The sequence below is a fragment of the Myripristis murdjan genome, chromosome 6, assembly GCF_902150065.1.
Source record: "Myripristis murdjan chromosome 6, fMyrMur1.1, whole genome shotgun sequence".
Classification (NCBI taxonomy): Eukaryota; Metazoa; Chordata; class Actinopteri; order Holocentriformes; family Holocentridae; genus Myripristis; species Myripristis murdjan.
This window is the reverse complement of record NC_043985.1, coordinates 18,974,967-18,995,040: the sequence shown is the minus strand read 5'-3', so window position 1 is coordinate 18,995,040 and position 20,074 is coordinate 18,974,967. Positions and strand designations below refer to the sequence as shown.

The 20,074-nt window shown below is 42.0% G+C and overlaps 1 protein-coding gene across 1 annotated transcript in view; it reads left to right on the top strand.

Moving 5' to 3' along the window:
* Positions 1 to 929: 929 nt before the first annotated feature.
* otud7a (OTU deubiquitinase 7A) overlaps positions 930 to 20,074 on the top strand; it is a 37,850-nt gene continuing 18,705 nt past the window's right edge. Inside the window, exons 1-3 of the mRNA XM_030054527.1 lie at positions 930 to 1,030; positions 16,085 to 16,214; positions 18,367 to 18,520. Coding sequence (XP_029910387.1) covers positions 18,436 to 18,520 — 85 coding nt within the window. The 5' untranslated portion in view covers positions 930 to 1,030; positions 16,085 to 16,214; positions 18,367 to 18,435. The remainder of the gene's footprint in view (positions 1,031 to 16,084; positions 16,215 to 18,366; positions 18,521 to 20,074) is intronic.

The window sequence follows — 20,074 nt, the reverse complement described above, 5'->3', positions numbered from 1 at the left end:
TTGAGACATGTCTTTAAACCACTCGCACCTCTAAATAATACATGCAGAAAGCAGCATTTCCTAGTGTTGCACCATACATATTCAAAATGCCCTTGGTTTTTAAGATGCAAATCTGCCAAGGGACTATTCCTCAGTGTCTAATCAAGATTAGTGATTCTAAAAAGAGGGAAGTTTATAGGCAGCCTGTCTCAGTCCTGATTGGCTAAGACAAGTCCGGTTGCTCAGTGCCTGATAAGCAAGCACACACCTGTGACCACAGTTCACCAAACATCACCACTTTCACTGCCACCTGTGTGTGTATAGCAATACATGGAACATGCATTTTAGCTACTGTGGGAGCTATGGGTAGTTTGTTTACTATTCAATCAATAATGAATAGTTACTTGCACCATTTCTTTTTGATAAAGTGCATTTTGAGTTTAATAAAAGCAATACACTTCATAGCTACAATGCATTGCAGTCTGCTTCTTGTAGGCCTATATAGGATTCTGGTGACAAATAAAACAAACAAACAATAACATCACTCATAGCCTAGGCCTGCTATTAACTTTAGATCCAGTTCAAGAGCAATAAAGAATAACATTTAGTCATTATTCGTGGTCTAAACTCATAATTAGGCCACATTGTTATTGTTTATGATCATGATTATTGATTAAAAGTCAAAGCAGCAATAAACATGTGTATTATATCTTTTTAATGGTGCGTTGCCACCGTTTGTAAAGGCAATGAGCCACTAGACGCCGTGCTTTGCAGAGATTTCAGAAGAGGCTCAGAGGCTTTTCGGCACAACGGCCTCTCGCGGCTCCTCGCTGTATTAACCTATAGGTGGGCGTGGCCTAGCTCTCTTCACCGGGCGACGTCACGCGGCAGCGGCTCCTGGAGGAGGCGTGACTTTGTTCTGCTGCAGCGGAGAAATATGACATGGGGATGAGAGAGAGTGAGACAGCGACAGGCTGATGGGAATTAACTGTTCGTCAGAGGTCTGGACTTGAAAACGTTACGATGGGGAGTAATGACTGAAACAAGCTCGGTAAGAGACAGGCTGTGTGTGTTGTTGTTTTTTTTGTTGTTTTGTTTTTTATTGTTTTTTTTTTTTTTTTTTTTCAAGCGCCAGGCCAATGCATGGCTCATTTGATATTGAACACAATAGCACTGCAGACAGGTGCACCTGCCTTTATGCGAGTACGTGCCTCAATGTATTCAACTTGGCAGTGCGTCTCAGGTTCCTTGCGACTGTCTTTATATTTTTTTTGTTGAATGCAGAAGCTTTAATGGCAGATAATCTCACCGAGGCTTTGGGATGCAGCCGGAGTCTCAGAGTTACATGCAGCAAACATGGATGTAGTACTGTATCTGTGTGCCTAGTCACAGACCTGTGTGATGTAGGAGCAGCGGCGTAATGTATAGAGAGCTGGGTTTTATGATGGTCGAATTGTTAGCTTATTGAGGCTGTGTAGCCTTGAAAGCTAAGGTTCTCCATACAGCCAGGGAATATTAATCATCACCGTGTATTCTGGGCCGGATGGCTTCACATGTACATGGTGATGAAATACATACAAATACATGTTTCATCAAATGGCAGTCATAGCAACCTTACTTATGGCTATTCAACTCAGAATGAGGGAAGGCTTGCAGGACCAAATGACACGGCCTGCTTTAATTTTCCTGTGTCCATTCACATTTTTTATTTATTTATTTATTTTTTATTATTGTTCCCTTTTCACAACATAAAGCCACTACACCTGCTTGTAAAGATAATGGCTACACTAATTCATTATTACAGTATATTAACTTCATGTTCCCGGGCCTACAACACTGTGCCTCAGGGCTATCATTAATATGTATATTATTAATATCCAGCTTATGTCTGAGCTTTGTATAACACGGTTTTTATAAACCTAAGCTTGTACACATTGCCCATATTATTTGGCCACAATTTCCTACAGTGAATCAGGTTGAATCGACTTGTTTACTGTCTGTATGCGATAGAGTAACTTATTCAGCCCCTACAAGCCCTGTGCAAATTCATTACTGGGGTTTGTGAGATGGGCAGTTGACAGCAGTAGAGGCTGATTTGGAGACAGATAGAACAATCAGGGCAGAGCTACAAAGCAGAGCCCCTGGCTGCCAGGCCAGGCCAGGCCATGCCAGCACCACAGAGGGCTTCAGTGCACCAGGGCACTGGGGAGAGGGCGCTTGGCACCTGATCAGTTACCACAGTGAATTCTGTTCCTGTCAGTGGCATTTAGCTCGAGAAAAGCAGAGCAGAGATGACGGTTGTTGTTGAACCCAGTTGGGCTTTCATGTCACTGTGGCAGTGCGGCTGTATCAAACTGCTCCTAGACTGATACAAAATGACATTCCTTTGAAAACATCTGTGCCAATTTCCCATTGCCTACTTCAAAAACCTTCACAGAGAAATTACCCTCATAAGCTATCATTACAAAGACGCTTTGATTGCTTTATGGGGGAAAAAAATGCTTTCACTTCACACTTAAACAAGATGTTCCAGAAGACTCAGTAATGGATCTGTGTGTTTTCCCACTGGAATCTAGATTCTTGCCTAATTTTAGGTTCTTGTCAAACGAAACCATCATGTGGGACACAAGAAAGACCTGAAAAGGGGGCTAAAATGTACTGTTGCCTTTCAAAAGCATTCCATCTTTCCATGCCTGATTCCCCCCAAGTTTAGTCCTTGAGAGGAGATGAAATGAGTCAAGTGGCCCATGGCAATCATGACCCAATCACTGCACTGCTTTGAAGTGGGCCCTGTTCTTCAGACATCTCCACAGGTGGGGAAGCAATGTTAAGTGTTCTGTCTGCAGGCAGAGGGAGGTCAGCTGGAGGCCATGAAGGCAGGAAGAGGGGCTCCTTTCATGCACATCAAAATAGGGGACGGTAGAAGGTAATGATTAGTTCACCTTCCTGGCCTCTCTGCACTGTGAACATGTGTGGATCTGGAGGATATGGGGCTTGATCAGTGCTTTTAAGGATTTCTGTCCAGCACAGTCAGCAAACTTGGTCACATAGAAATGAAGCTGTAGGCCTCCATGGCAAATATCATGAATCCTTACACTCTGTGTTTGAATATATTGGTGCAGACTGCAGCCACAAACAGAAGTGTGTCAGCAAGGTGAAGCAACCATGCTGTTCTTGTTTTTCAGTTCCTTTTGTGAGCTGTTATTCCACTGTAAAGCTAGATTTAATGGTGTTTTCTCGCAAAGCTGGAGCTTGTTTAACCTCTTTGTCAGATTTTGGTGTCTGAATTGTCAAAAGGGGATCCCGCAGGGATTATGACAAGTGATGCTGAACTGCTCATAGCATAATTTAGACCATCGTTTGACACTGAGTGGTCAAAGTGTTGAATTGAGACTTGCTAAAGCCACAAGCTATGGGCTGAAACACAACTAGAAGCCACTAGATTATATGCCTTTGTATGTAGAGTGCCATTTTGTGTTTAATTATATTCAATCATCATCACTACCTAGTTCTGAAAAGATGATGCTGAGCTCATATAGCACTATGTGAGACAATTTGACTTAAATTGTTGACATTATAATTACAAGTTTTTGTGGCTGAAGATATTCTGAAAAGGTCATTCATTGTAATAGTTATTATGCACTACTGCCACTGCCACTTCAGTACATTATTATAACATGCATGATTAGAAGCTAATAGTCAAAGCTCCTATTAGCCTTATAGAGTTAAAATTTATGATTTTCTGAGTAATATTCACAACCAGAGTTATAATGTTTATCTTTGCCCCACATTTCTCTGACTGTACAGTATGTAGGCTTTTTGTGATGCATTTTGAAAAAGTGTTAGTTTACAACACTGGCATATAAGCATGTTTACGTACAGATTAAGACAGTACTGTGTCTCTGGGTGAACTTTCGATACCAGTTAGAGAGGTTCAAAGAGTTACACTCGGAAAGGGAAATACTGAGGGTTGTTTTGTGCATGTGTGTGGTTTGTGTGTGTGTGTGTGTGTGTGTGTGTGTTTATGTGTTTGTATGTGTGAGATGGAGAGAGAGTGGGACGCAGGGAGGGAAAGCCCAATTTCTTCAATCTTTATCCCAGTGTTACAGAAGCAGCAACAGGAATTGGACCTTATGGCACACCATTCTGTGACTGTGTGTACATGTGTGTGGGTGAGTGTGTGTGTGTGGTTGTGTGTGCTTTCACCTATTTGCATTTGTGTTGCTTCACTTGTTGGGTGCTGAGGCTCAGCAGGCTGGCTCCTCTGGAGTCGTCTGCCATTGTAACAGTTTTCCCACAAGGCCCAGTGGGCACAAGCCACCCCCCCAACACTCCCACCCCCCTTTCCTGCCCCAAATCACCAGCAGCTCCTCAGTCAAACAGGACACTACTGCACGGGATGCCCCTGGTGACTCAGTTTAGATTCCCACAGGCTCCCATAGGTCATTTTTATTCATTCAGAAAAAGAGGCCTGGCCCCTTTCTCTATGCAGAAATTTGCAGCAGGCTATTTTGTTGGAAATTTATGTATCTCCGTTTGGACCCACTGTTTATTCCCATCACAGGGGGGGTATTAAAAGGGAAATGCAAGGTAGACACAATTCTGAGAAAAAGAGAGCAGTAGCGCTGTTCAGGTTGCTATGCGTCATTCATTTTCCGAAACAGAGAAAAATGCACTGCTGCTTCGTCTCTGCGCCTCTTGCCTTTGTTTCATCTCCACTCCGTGAACACAGAGCATCTCATCAAGTGTTAAATTAAACCCATTCACGCAACGCTTGGGAGGTCATTTGCCCTTTTCTCATGGCTTCACGGATGAGGAGGAAGAGATGTGAGAAGCTGTGGTTCAACTTGCGGGTCAGGAAGGACAGTGCATTTTGCTGACCTTTATTTATCCACTGAGGAGTTTCTGGGAATACAGTTCTTTTTCAAACAATCCCTTCCATTACCACTCATGTAGCTGCACATATAGGTTCACATTCAGACTCCTGCTAAGTCGCCAAGCAGCTCCACAGTTGGGGTAGAAGTCTTCACAGGTTTGTTTTATTCATCTTGCATCCACCCCTTCACCCACTGCTTTTGTGTGCCTGTCCCACCCACATTCACAGGTCTGCTTGCTGTCCTTTGCCCGCAACTGTAAGATCTCGTCCCAAAGCAGAACACCCGCACTTGAAATCCTATTTAGGGCTTGCTCAACAATAACTAAATGTCAGTGGTTACAGCACAGCCATATTTTTCAATAGCCTTTATTTCTATGTTTAATACCTCTTGTTAATGTCCAGGCCTATCTGCTGTATATTTTGGTAGATTATTTTCTTAAGTAGGGTGTGACTTCATGCATGTCAAGCTTTCCATTTATTGCTCCCATTTTCACCAAGTGCTGGTAACACACTAAAACATAACATAGCCTAACATAGCCTAACATAACATAACATAACATAACATAATACATACAGTGATATAATTTAATATAATATAATATAATATAATACAATATAATCTATCAAGATACATTGGAATATTCTACAGAATTGACTAAACGTATAAATAGAGCTCAAAATACAGCCTACTGTTATTACACCTGGCTAAACTGCTAAAATACAACACATTAGGCTATATCACAAATTGGGTGACAAAATTAACCAGAATTATTTAATTGAAAATTCAAATTGCAGTTTATTAAAGCAGAAATAGCACAGTATACGCACCCTAACACAGTGCACTAAAATATAAACATAGTATGATATGAAAATGAATTGCATAAACAATGCATATTGATACAAGAGCTGAGAAAATCAATATAGTATTGTGGAAAATGAGATTGCTGTATCGTTTTCTTTTTTGCGTATCTTTAATTTATTCCACTGTTTGAGTGCTAGGTGGTCATCAACACATCCAGTTTTCATAAATTCACTTGCATTTTGCTCCTTTTTCAGTAGCTTTGACATCAGCACCGAGGTGCCAAGCCTCCTCGTTCCTGCTCCTCCATGTTTGGGGCTTGTGCTAACCTGAGGGTAGGGATTGGTAGCAGACTGACATTGATTTTCAAGTGAGCATTGTTTCCAAATTAGCTTTTTGTGAAAGCATGTTATTTGTAGTGAGGTGTGCAGATTGTATAGTCTATTACCTTTAATTGTTATGTCATTCCCACAGCTTTCTTAGGTGTCTGCACCAGGCTGCAACTCTTAAAAACAGCATTGTTAACATCTGTGGAAGGACCCTCGAGACCTGCAATACTCTGGCAATTATGCAGTTGGGATTTAAGTGCTTTACTGTAGGAAAGCTTGACAGTAGCTGATGAGTAAGATGAGACTGTTACTCATTCAATTTTCCTGATCATTGCTAACAACCAAAATGGCGGTTAGGCTAAACCAATCAAGGAAAGTTCAACATTCCTGTTGCATAGACTGAAAATTATTGGATGTTTGAGTGGAAACCTAATGATTTTTAGACCTTTTTTCTACAAGGAAAAAGGTGTTTTGTGTTATTATCTTTATCTAAAGTATAACAATCCTCTATAAAGGCTCTTGTTTGTGTATCCTTTCCTATATGTGGGGCCTCTGAAATTCTGTTGGTTGGCAGTGTCAAACAAAGGTGCTGCTTTGTGATTGAAACTCCAAAATGTGCAATATGCAGTTTCAACTGATCACCTCGCTGATATTTCTGTATGCTATAGGGTAGCTGCTTGTTAAGAAAGCGGAAGCAGCACAATGCACATGATTCTAGATGACAAGACATTGTGCACTGCATGCTTTTTTCCTATTTTTTTTCATTCTGTGCAACGGTACCAAAATGAAATAATCAGGTTGACAGTGGAGCATGAGGTACAGTAGCTGCTTTGTTATATGTTACTTTGTGTGTGTGTGTGTGTGTGTGTGTGTGTGTGTGTGTGTGTGTGTGTGTGTGTGTGTGTGTGTGTGTGTGTGTGTGTCCTTTTGTAACACAGAGATGTTTCCAGTCCAGGAAACATCCAACTTGCAGTCTACTCTGTATACATCCTCTGAGCTTGGATGTAAAAAGTAATAATCTTTACCTGCAGATATCACTGATATGTAGGTGATGATATCTTACAGACAAACCAAATCATGTGTGTTGGCAGAAATTTGCAAGGGTTGAGGTTGGCAAAGAACATGTAAGGGGGGAAAGGATTCTCTAATAGATCATCTCAGTAGAATCTCAGCTGTGCGTCTGTAGCTCGTGGTTCAACACTCAACAGGACGCTCTCCCTCAGCACAAACTCAAATAGGCAACACCAGCTGGCTTCAGCTAGTGGGTCTGTTCATTTCACGTGGGATTAGAAGATGAATATTCAGATAGCAAGCAGTTCTTTACGTCACATCTGTGTATTCTTAACATCCGAGCTCCTACCCTTGAAACACCCCTTTCATCTTGTAATTAATATACCTGACAGACGCTGGTAAGTGTGTAATTTATATACGTACTGTTGAAGGGAAGGTTTTTACATTTCTATAGCTTATAGCAACGCAAAGCCCAGAAGCTTCTGCCTTGGAGGGGTTTTGACCTCTGGTCACAGCTGTGTGCTTGTGGCACTCTGCTGGAGAGAGGCCAGCCAGGAAAAGAGGTATTGGCCACTATGGAGGGGGGACCGCAGGGACTGACATTTTAAGGGGTTATGCTCTTCTCCTGTGCCCCTCAGCAACGAGCTCTTTGTTTGTGTTCACACACAGCTGAGCTGTGTCTGCAGCTCTGTTTGAACAGAGATTGACTTAAATGTAAGGTTAAGCTTAAGACTTACTGGTCTCAAAATTGCTTTATTAGATAGAGTTATTCCCTATATTTTGTGTCAATCCTGACGCCTGCTATTAGAATTTAAATGATGCTCTGAATGTTGCTGTTGCAGCGTGTGTGCCTGTAAACCATATTTTGAGTGGTATGGGAGCTATAGTATAATTTCTCGTCCTGTTGATAGATTCAAATTTAGATTGTCCTGGCATGTAGCCTGACGTTCACCATTCATCAAACCCACTGAAAAGATTTCGAGGAACAGGATTCCCTTGGATATATACATAACGCACTTCCCTTGCTGTCCACTGCGGCGTAAATTGAAATTTACCTCAGATATTAATGTGATGATGCCTTTAGTGCAAATTGACAGCGTTTCTCCAGCCCATTCATATGCTGCGCTGGCTGTGTGCAGCACAGCAATGAGATGTAAAGTGACATTATTGCTTCCAACAGCATATTTCTCTCAGTATGTAAAGGGCACAAAGGGCCACAGAGGCCTGTCTTCTTTAGGTTTTTAGAGGGAGTGTGTGTGAGAGAGAGAGAGAAAGAGGGAAACAGAGAGAGCATGCATGTAGTGCTGAGACAGACCCGTCTAGAGGTCAGGACTCGGGAATATTATACTGTTTCTGTTGCCTCGATTCAACCAGGTGGGGCTGGTGTCTGACACACTGCAGAGAGAGGATCCCTCCATCTGCCTGGCTCTTTATCTCTCTGTCTGCCTGTCTCCCTGTGTCTCTCTCTCTCTCTTTTTTTTTCTTTCTCCAAATGGGCAGACATGGGATTCCGCAGCGACTGATATCTCCCAGGGTTCTTTGAGGTCACATAAAGAAAATGCAAGCTATGGGTCTTGAAGGCAGGGAAGAGTCCCTTTAGTGAACAGAGTGCAGAATGGAGGGACAAAGGAGACGTGGCACACTCCCAGGTGGTGATGAAAGAGAGAGAGAGAGACAGAGATGGAGCTCTCAAAAATCAGAATGGCTTAACTTGATGAGTTGATGTTTGGTGAAGAGCCCTCCCTGTACTAAATATGTACTTGCAGGGACTGATTGAGACAGTCATGCATTCCACAGGCAGAGTCTATAATAATATCCACTTGATGACAGTGTATATACATGTACACACGTACACACAGACATGCAGACGCACACATGCACACGTTTACTCTTATATTCGCCCGGTGCGCTGGAGAAACACACACACAAACACACACACATGCACACACAATCACCACAAGTACAAGCTTGCCATTGTGCTTGCAGGAGGAGGAGGGACAGAGATTGAGGCTCACTGATTGATATGAAGGCTGAATAGCAAGTGGTCCTTTCACTCTGCATTGAAATTCACTGATTGAATCTTGTGCTCTCAAGCAAGGACTTTGAAAAAAGCGGAAGTGCTTAGTGTGTAGTTTGGCGAGACATTGTGATATCACATTACATGAATTTCCCATGCCACTTGAGTGTGCTGTTTTATGAGGCATGCTAATGGATCGTGTTGATTATTCAGCACCCATGCAAGGTGGAGATTGCCTGTTTCCCTTGAATTTGGAAAATGTGTTTGTCAAACTTCTCCACTGAGAGGATGTTATTACCCAGAGTGGAGTATAACAGCATTTTTCCATTGTTCTCATTGTTTCTGTGTTGTTGTTTTTTTAACTTACAGTAAATTACACCATAAGACGGCAATGTTTACAGCGTGTTGTTGGCTTTTAGTGTTTGCCATATCATCTTTTGGCAAAAACACACACAAACAAAAAAGTATTTTCTCGTTCTGTAAAGCACACTCTCGGACCATAACTGAGAGGGTAGTCTGACCTACAGGATGTAGACTGCAGGTAAAAGCCTGCCATCGACCGACTATTTCAGTTGTAATTCTCCTCCCCTTCCGCTAATCCCCAATGCTGTTTTGCAAGGGCACCATCACTGCATCCTGGGCTTATTGCTGGCCAAGATGATTGTGATTGGTTTAAAGAACAAGCCAGAGCATTTTAAAATGAAGTATGGTGATGGGTCAGGCTATGCGAGACTACTGAGAGGATGGCTTGACATTTTGGTGTGCACAGGAATGTGAATAAGAGAATGCCATCTTTTATTAGCTGTCTTTTGGCAGCCCTACGTGGAAGCGCTTGCTTTGTTGGCTTTGAGATGGGTAAACATGTTGAGTGGGGAACATACAATAAAGCACGGTAAGTGCACTCACGCAGTCATGCACAGGAGTGTTTATGTAGCGGTGCTGAACACAGCAGTTTCAGCCTGTTTGTGCCTGGCCTGACTAACTACAGCTCGTCTCACCCACTGATGGCGAGACCTCAGTTGGCCTCACAGAGCTGTTTGTTTGAGCCAAAACATAAGATTTCATTCTCTGTGCGAGCACTCAGAGAACCCAGACTGTTCTGTTCAACAGAGGATGGACTCCATGAGGTTCTGTTATCCAAATCTTTTATTAGCAGGCCCACATCTGTAGTGTGACCCTTGCCAGACACTTTTCTCCCCGCTGTTGTGTAATTAGGTCTAAGGTTTCTCCGCACTGATTCAGTTGAGCAGGGTTGCCTACTTTACTTTGGAGTGGTGAGGTGAGCTAACCCTGGCAAGTCACAGAGATCAACTGACTTATTTATAAGCTTTATGATATGGTATTGTGCTCCTTATTGCCGCCAGTATAAAAAAGAGGAAAAAGAGTACACATCATATGAAAGCTCACAGCAACAGAAAAGCAATTAGCCACAACTCTTTAGCAACACATCACACAGACCACACATCAGTAAATGAGATTTGTGTGACCTGTACTCTGATCTTCAGTAAAGGCATAGCCTTATTTTTAAGGATGCACAATATTGGGTTTCTTACCGACATCTGATATGCAGATATTTTCCAGCACTTTTGGCAGATTGCCAGTGTCGATACCAATATATCCACTTTTTTTTCTACCTAATTGTACAGAACATCAAGTTTCTCCTGTGGTAGATTTAATATATTATTATTCCTCCTCTTATTGTGATGGCTCACTGGCAGATGCAGACATAAAATACAATGCTTTTCAAAATGTTCACATTCAGTGGGCAAAACAAGAAAGGTACTTCAACTTAGCTTGTGTAAAACTTGCCATATTTATTTTTATATAACATTTTCTGTTAAGATTCATCCTACTTAAATGAGCTTGGATGATGCTCTCCCTGAGACAATCCTGATAATAACCACAACCAGGGCAAATTTGACCTATTGGCATATCGGCACGTCATATCGGCAGAGACTTTCATCTCAGCTTGATATTTTGGTGTTTCATTTTGAAGCCAATAACGGCTGATACCGATAATGTGCCAATATTATTGTGCATTGCTACTTATTTTGCCAAGGCATGGCAGCCTACACCCAAAATGTTTAGCCTGATGAAGAAGTGGCTTGGCTCTCCTCTGACAGCACATGGTCTGCCTCTGACAGGTTAAGCAGCAGCTCCCCATGATGTGAGATCCAGGCTTAAATAAAGCAACAATTCATCCACTCCTCACACCGAACAGCTTTACACTTTGTCAAGTTGGAATTGAGATTGGTGCTTCCATAGGGGAGGGTGCGACAAAACACTTCCCCCATGACAGTTTGAAGGTTTCTAGGTTTCTAATTGGTGTACGAGAACTGATAGGGGACAAAAAATGTTGAAACTGGTCCATTATTGAGCAAGAACGCAGAGGGATCCTTTCCATAATGCTGTCAGACACTAATAATAACAATCTGAGCCCGTCAATGGCAAAAACAAGCATTTTCAGTGCGCGTAATTTGACGAGCGAACTTGCCCCGTGTATATTACATTGCAGCCCATTTCACGGCCGGCCTGAGCAATCTTGCTCAATACTGGACCAATTCCAAAAATTTGTGTCCCTATCAGTCATTTCCAAAAAGTGGAAAAATAGGGCCCATGGTGAGAAATACTAGAATTATCCGTTAAATAATGAACGTTAAAGTGGGTCCAATAAAAGTCTCTAACTGGTGATTGATTGGAGAGTATTGCCTCGGCTTTACTTAAAGAAAAGAAAGATTTGATTTAATCTCTTTCCACTGATTTTTAGAGAAATGGCGTTTTTCAAACCTGCAGCAAAACCTGGCGCAGAAATATTTAAGTATTTTCTGTTTCAGCCCATGTTTGTGCAAATGTGTCTCATTGTTAAAAGCAAGTGAGACATTTTAAGATTTTTGGTGTGAGATTCTGCTCATTCACACAACAAAAATGTCCTCCTTGTTGTAATATGTAAAGAGTAACTTTTTATGTTTTTTTCATCACTTAAGCTAAGATACAAAGCAGACTTCTTGTTTGAGTTACATTCAGTCCATCGCTTCAGCTCTTGACTTCTTAAATTGTGTGTGAACTGTAATATATTTTGCTAATATTTTTTTCATGTTCCTATCACATCTTTTCTCTTCAAATTATGCAGCAGCAGTGGCTTTCAACTGCAATTTTGCTCACCTGAGAGTTATTTTAATTTTTTAAACCTGTCTTTTATACAAACCTTTTCAGTGTTGTGACTATTTAATATTATGTTCTGATCTGTCTCTAAATAATGTACACTATGTCTGTCACAGCAGATTTGGGCATGTCATTGGAAATTAACAAAAACAGATTCAGTGGAAAAGAATAGATCATTTTTGTTCAGTTGTGTCCAGGTAATTGTTGAGTGAAACGTGTATCTTAGTAATGGAAGGGTGGCAGGTTTTCCACAAACTGTTCATACACCTCCACCGGAAATGGGGGCAGGGTGTACAGTGAACACGTTTTACCCGCTTAGCGTCAAAAGATTGTCCAGCAAACAAAGCAACACAAAGCAAAATCCTGGATGTTTGTCTAAAAAGTCAAAAAAAAAAAAAAAAAAAAAAAAATCAACGCATGCCAGGCGACACTTGCAAACGTCTGAACATTTTCTGCGTAGTGAGCAGTATTATGTAAAAGTACATCAGAACGTTTATCCGGAAAAGACCACGACAATGTACTACGCAAAAGCTGCACAACAACAGATGCCTGCAATTTGTCATCAGAAAGTCTTTTGTAGTTTCTGTCACAGTGAGACATTTCACACTTTTTTTCCATCTACTTTGAAAAGACCAGTTGCATATATTGACTGACTGAGTGGGTTTGATGTAGAGAAAGTCCAAGTGGTATTTTACTGGAAAGGAACGGGTGAGTGTGCTGTCACAAGCAAAAAACAACAACAACATATACATACCAGGCAGCTAGAACTTTTGTATTTATTCAGCAAGACAAGATAAGTTTTTTCTCCGAATCAAAATAAATAAAAAATGTAAAATTGCTAATTAGACGATATTTCCCACAGCCTTCATTTATAAGAGATATTTTCGGCAACCATAACCACCCTTCGAACTGTAAAATTCACACAAGCTTTGGGGTTGTGATTTCCTGCACTTGCAAGTGTTCATGTGAAACTTGGTGGGCTAGTTCAGTTCAAATGTTGCCATAAATAAATAAATAGGTCTCTGCCACCACACAAAAGTACTGTGTGTTTATTATTTATCTGTTTATTTATGTATGTAATTATTTATTTTTGTTTTGGTACTCAACTTATCAATTTCAGCTGTAAATTGCTATCAGTAGCTCTCCTTGACACCCACGATTCATTAATTGCAGGCTTTTATACAGACTTTTTCATGCTTGTGTCCAAATCATTGTTGTTATTTATGAAAAATGATTTGGTAGATGTGATTTTATTTTATGACAGCATATTAGTGTCTTATACAAAATAGGGTAAAAATGAGTATTTTATCTGTGATGTTCCTGGCCTCCATACTGTAGAGCTGCAGTGTGTGTGTGTGTGTGTGTGTGTGTGTGTGGACCATTACTCCTGTGTACAGTGATCCTGAAGAAGTCAGCGGGCAGTCCTCCAGTGTTTGTGCAGGCAGATGATTAAGAGACGGGCTCTCCATCTCTGTTTTTTACTGTCTACAAATGTGCCCTCGTAAATATGGAGGGACGGCAGGCAGAATGCTCTGGGGTCAATGGATGATGAGTGGTAAACAATGCAGGGTGTGTGTGTGTGTGTGTGTGTCTAAGTGTGTGTGCTGTGCATACGGTAAGAGGACAACACAACTTGGCTCAGTTCCAGTATGAACGCCATAACGGTGTCCTCCTCAGCAGTCTGAAAGAACAGCAGCTTGAAAAGAAGAGGGTGCAGAACCGCAGAAACAGCTGACCACGAAAACAGAAAGTAGCTGGTTGCAAAGATGCACTCTCCCCTCCTTCTGGTGCAACACCTTTGTGGTTTGCCTTGGGAGGAAATGTACAGCTTACAGTGGACTTCTTCACTTCATCTCTCACCTGAATAGGACATGCTCTCAGGCTAATTACCAGAGGCTCTTCTAACAATCACCAAGGTGTCAGCAGGGAAGGCTGAAGACGTGGTAGTTGTGGTCATGCTATTGATGACAACACTATATCTACAGCTGAGTATCACAGTATTATTTTTGATGACATCTAAAAACTGGAATGTGAGTCTTTAATTAGTTTACTTTGAGTCACTTTGTCACCCAATTTATCATATTGCTATAAAACATTTAGTATATTTTATGTCTACACAGGAGTTATGTAGTAATTTGTGTTTTGTTTTTTTTTTTTTAAGCTGTCTTTATACATTTTCTTCAGTTCAGAAGAATATTGCAGTGTATTGATACAAATTGTATCCGTGACCATGTATCATGATGCATATTGTATTTTTAGTTTGTTTTTTTTTCCACTACCGTAATTAGTTTTTTACTATTTGGCTGCGCCAGAGAAGCTTCCCAGACTTTTTTTTTTTTTTTTTTTTGGTTAAATCAGTTAAGATTCTGATCCAGATTTAATTTTCTTTAGAGTAGAATAATTAGTTAATCCTACAAGACCAATAATTATGTGTCAGCTTCCTCTGATTTCCCTCTTGAACCTGTAGTGCTGTCATTTTTAGTGACAAATCTGTCTGCTGTTAAAAGTCCCATGGGAGAGCCATTGTCAGAAATGCTGTGTGAGAGAGATTGTAAAAATACAATGTGAAATACCAACTAAAAGGGTTAGTATGTACGTCTGTTGCTGATGCACTGTTTGAATCAGATATTGTTTTACTCAATTGTCTTGGCCTCACCTGCCTTTTTTTTAAGTGTTTCCTCTTTCCTTCCCTTCCACCCTTTAGTTTCCTCCCCTCCCCTTATGAACTGCACACCCTATGGCTGGTCTCCACCTGTCTTTTTATCTTTTACAAATAAAAAGGGGAAATGTATGTGAACCTTTCTGCTGTTCACTTGAATTATGCACGACACTGCAAGATATTTCAGTCCCTGCTCATGAAGGCTTTGACACTCAGCACTTCTCCGTGTTCTGGAGAGAGAGGTGTGGGCTGCTGTGGCCAGCTGGAGATGAGACACAAATGTCCACTGTGCCTGTGCACTCTGTGCCCACTCTCGTCTCAGTATATCCCTCCCTATATGCATGCCCCCACCCCGCACGCACTCCATAAGCACATCTTACTTCGTCTACTGTGCCATGCAGGATCATCTCAGTGCAGAGCAGCCCAACTGTGACCTTCTCTACCTTTACTGGCATCAGCATTTGTTAGCGCTGTGTTACATAACGGCAGACGTTGTGAAGCTAGCGCTGCACTTTCATGACCATGACAGTGGAGTCACATACACCTGCATCTTAGAATGAAGCAGAGACTGAGGTAATACTAAGTGAATAACTTCTGAAAGCAGGACATTAAAAGTTATACAATATATATATATATATATATATTTTTTTTTTCTCAGAGTAATTGCTAGGTTAAGGACTGTTTATGTTTATCTTTGAGAAACTGCCATTGCTAGTGTCATTGTACAGCATAGATAGTGACTATTAGACCATTAGAGTCATCATTACAGACTATTTCCTTTGCTTGTAATAATTTTTCCAATGCGAATTAAGCAATTAACCACGAGAGGCTCTGTTTTAGTGGGATTTTATAACAGTTATGAGGCAGCAGAGTGAAGCCTGCTCAGCTATTCTAAAAGCATTATATCACATGAGAGAATTGATTTTAGAAACCAGAGGCAACACGTCATTGTTCTAATAGAGAGAGAATGTTCAACTGATCTACAGTAATGAAATGTTAACTGTTTCAGGATTACAATGCAAATGCCAAGTAATATAATTCTTGAAAAGTTGAAAAGTGTGTGGTTGCTATATGACACAAGAAGTTCCAGTGAAGTGGTCACAGGTTAAGTGTATATTGGATGTTTTACAATGGCTCCGAGCTGAACGAAGCCCATCAGAGCTGAGGGCTGTCAGTTCCTGTTTCAAAAGGATGTCTTCCAACATGTCTGTGTGTGTGTGTGTGTGTGTGTGTGTGTGTGTGTGTGTTTCAGGGTTCTCTGCCTCCCCAGTGTCTTCCTTCCCTCGGCTGCCTCTGAAGCCATGGACTAGAGCACCGTCTGGTCCTGACAGTCCCACGGTCATCAGATGGCTTCTCAACAAACCTCAGTGAAAATACAGAAAGTACGTTTGACCTGTTTTCCTGTACTAATAGCAAACCGAAGGGAGCTGAATCAGAGGCATCTCTGTCGTCACCGATGGCTGCTAAATTAAGTCCAAATTTGGTGGTGTAAAGTCTTCATATTTTCTGAACTTTTGTGTGACAAATTTGCAATCCACTCATCATAATTAAGCAAAGTCTGTACAGTACCAGGTTTCTTTGGCCCACATGGTGTTTTACATCAGACAGAAAAACACAGCAGGATGATTCTGAGTCATAATGACCTCCCACAGGGAAAATGTTTTGAATAGGTTTGTTCTCATGGGAAAAGATTAGGTCATGGCTTGTAATGTTCAGCTACTTCCATGTCTCTCTTCTCACCAGTAGACTCATTGCTTTCTGCCCTGCAAAGCAATATCATGATTCTCACTTCATGGGGCAGCCTATTATTCAGTTCAGAGTTAAGTGTCTGCCCCAAGAGAGTTTAATGATGCACATGTATTTTGTCTCTGCGGTGGTCAAAGGACAACGACCCGCTTACACACCGGTTTTCATTTCTTATAACATGACAAATAATTCGCCGCTGTCCAAAAGAGAAGTTAAAACTATTGCCTGGCCTCCCTGAGATGATGTCATATGATCAGGTCACCTTTTATCATACATGATATGCATTACCAGTGATCTCATGGTCTCATTCAAAGGCCTGATGAACTTTTGTTGTGCTTTGGCTACAGCTGACTGCCCTGTGTTTCCCATAGCTTGCATGTGATGAAACTCTCTCTCACTACAATAATGCACATGCAACACAATGCGAATGGCTGACAGTAACTAGGTCAGCTAAACTACAGCTTAAGTGCAGCTTTGACCCATAAATAATGCATATGATAAAGACTAAAGTTGCTGGGTCTTGAGCAAAGATATTCTCTCTGTGATGGTAGGGATCAAGCAGTGCTCAGCTGTTCAGTGGAAAGTGTTGTTTGTTTTTAGCAGAGGCTTTATTTTGTGTGGAGATGATCAGTGCTCAATTAGTGGATTTTTCAAGTTCAACACTTTCAGTTTCTACCATTGGATATAGATATGTATCATGTTCATGCTATTGAGAAGCGAGAAGTTGTAAACATTACAGACTAATCCTTAAATATTCTTTAGCCTCGGAAGCAGAAAACAACAGCATTTTTTTGTCGAGTCAATTCTGTTGCCAGAGCAGAGTGTCTGTCCATTCATGACAGCGAGCCAGCGTCTGATGGACAGTCCCATCACATGATGCGCTAATAAGAGCTGGAACCCTTTTACTTCTCAGAGTCAGTAGCAGGGTATCTGTCGATCTCCAGCACTGCTTCCCCTCCTGTGTCAGATCCCAGGAATGGGGCAGCCTTCCGACCTCTGGTCCACATACAGAGGCCTGGTGTCAGAGCGTTAAACCTGTGGGTGTTTGTTTCTTCACTCACAATGGTATGAGCTGCGCTCCTCGGACACCCATACAGCCTCAAGTGGAATGGAAGCTATGCATATACTCTCACATTCCCCGGGCTGAGGGAGTGAATCTGCGTGCGTCTTGCAAGTGTTGTTTATGACGTTGTCGCAAGGCAATCCATGTTGATCATTAGAGGCCGGGTGCTATGTAGCCGTGATGTAAACACGGTCCTCAGCTAGGACATAATAAAGAACATCACACTTCTTTGACCAGCGCCACAAACAACAGTGAGTCATCCCTCCTCTCAGTCCGGCTCAGAGTGCTGATGTGGTTGAAGATACTGGATCGTACCCAGCAACCCCTAGCTGACCTTTGGTGGCAGGAAGAGGTTTAGTGTTGTTATGAGCATGGGCGGGCAGCCAAAAGCTGCTGGAATAGGCAGGTGTGTCCTGGATAAGGCTGTGTTGTTGACATTACATCTGTGCTGCTGGATATCATGTTATGACCATTAGTGAGAGCTGGGAGGAGCAGTGGGAGTGGAGTGCTATTCACAGTACTATGAAGCATGAGAGCTATGAAGCATTACACATCAGTAGAAGCAGACTGAGACCATTGGCAAGGATGTGAATAAGTGAGATTAATACCAGTAACTGTTTTCTCACAGGGTTTAGTGAGTGCTGGGCTTCACTGATAGTGCAGCTGAATTGCATTGCAGGAGGTGTGTTTAAGACATGTTGTGTTTCTCTTTGCTCTTTCTCCAGATGAGAACGTGAAGGCTGGCGTCCACCAAGGCCTCCGCTGCACCCTGGGCAGCGCACACACATGATCACATGACTCTGGACATGGACGCGGTCCTGTCAGACTTTGTTCGGTCCACAGGGGCAGAACCGGGTCTGGCCAGAGACCTGCTGGAAGGTAAGACACATGACACCGGCCCACGTCTCCACACACTGTATGGAAGGCTCAGTTTAGGCTGTGATATTTGCGTATTTCTATTTTGACCACCCACTCCCTGTTGTGTGGCAGCTGTACTCAAGCAAGGAGAGGAGACGAGAGGAGAGGAAAGAAGAGGAGAAAGCAGGAAATGAGAGGAAAGGAAGGGACAGAAAGGGGAAAGAAGGAGGAAACGAACGAAGAGAGGGGCCCGCAGTGGCGAGCCAGCCCGCTGATTTAGAGGCCAGTGTGACGGTTTTACGAGTGCACTCCCCAGGGAGAGCTTTGTGCCCATTCATTGGAACTCATTGAGGAGCAGAGTGCTACTGGCACTAGTACAGCTTACATACTGTATAGTACCCACTCAGGGAAAAAAGCAGGAGGGCAAAAGCACATACAGTGAAAGAAACTGGCCACGCAGTCATAGACGGGCTTCAGCATCTAGATTTAGTGCAACAGTGATATTTTTTGGTATTCTTTTCGAGGCCACAAGTGCAGCAAGAACTCTATGGCATTTATACAATCTCTTACAATTTCACATTGACCAAAAGCATGTGGATTCCAGGATTTGGTCAAGCTGCAGTAAAAAAAAAAAATGTTCTCAAAGCTCTGACTGTATTTCAGACTTCCACTGCAGATGTAGTGTTGTTTACTTCACTGGAATAAAAGGGTGCACCACACTGAAGTCTTTCCACACTAATCAGCCTTCCATTAGGGTATGAAATCCTCATAAAGTGTGTTTGGGAGTGGTGCAGTGCGGGCTTGTCCTGGTATCTCTGTTTTGTGTGCTTACAGTATGCACCCTGCATCTGGAAAATGTTGGGCGTCTCTCTCTCTCTCTCTCTCTCTCTCTTTCTCTCTCTCTCTCTGACTCTTTGTTTCTTTCTTTTTTTATTTTTTGGTCCTCCTTTGGCGCTCAGTCACAGGGGCACACTAGTGAGGCTCACAGACACAAAACACGACAGAGCACTCAGACAAGACAGGGATGGGCCTGGGTGCCCTATTTCAAACAGTCATATTATGCCTGCTGCTTATTTCTGGCATTAGCTTTCCAGGCTAGCGTCAGTCAGCTGCTCTGTGTCCCTCTGGCCTGATTGAGGGAAGTGAGAGGAGACAGACATGCAAAGCGGCAGACAGGCCTGACAAGTGCATGTGGTGCTTCCCCCTAGAGGCTGGTTTGTGCACTGAATTTGCACCAAGCAGCATCTCCACTGTCAAATGCATTGTGAACCTGGATATTGATGTAGGTCTAAATACATTGCTGAGTCACCACTCTTTAAAATGACACAGGCAATTTTAATTTTCACAAGCGTTTTTCATTTGACTGTTGCAAGAATGGAGAAGACAAATCTATTTTGTATAAGGATGGAGGAAATGTAGTTTCGTGTAAATCGCAGTATACCTTGTCTTTCATATGAACAATGTTGAAAATAATTATCTAAAAAAAAAAATGTAGTTTTGTGCTCAAAGTGAACTTGCAGAATTCAATCAGAGTACTTGTGCATGATGATCCAAGTTTGATTTCCGTTCTCCCTG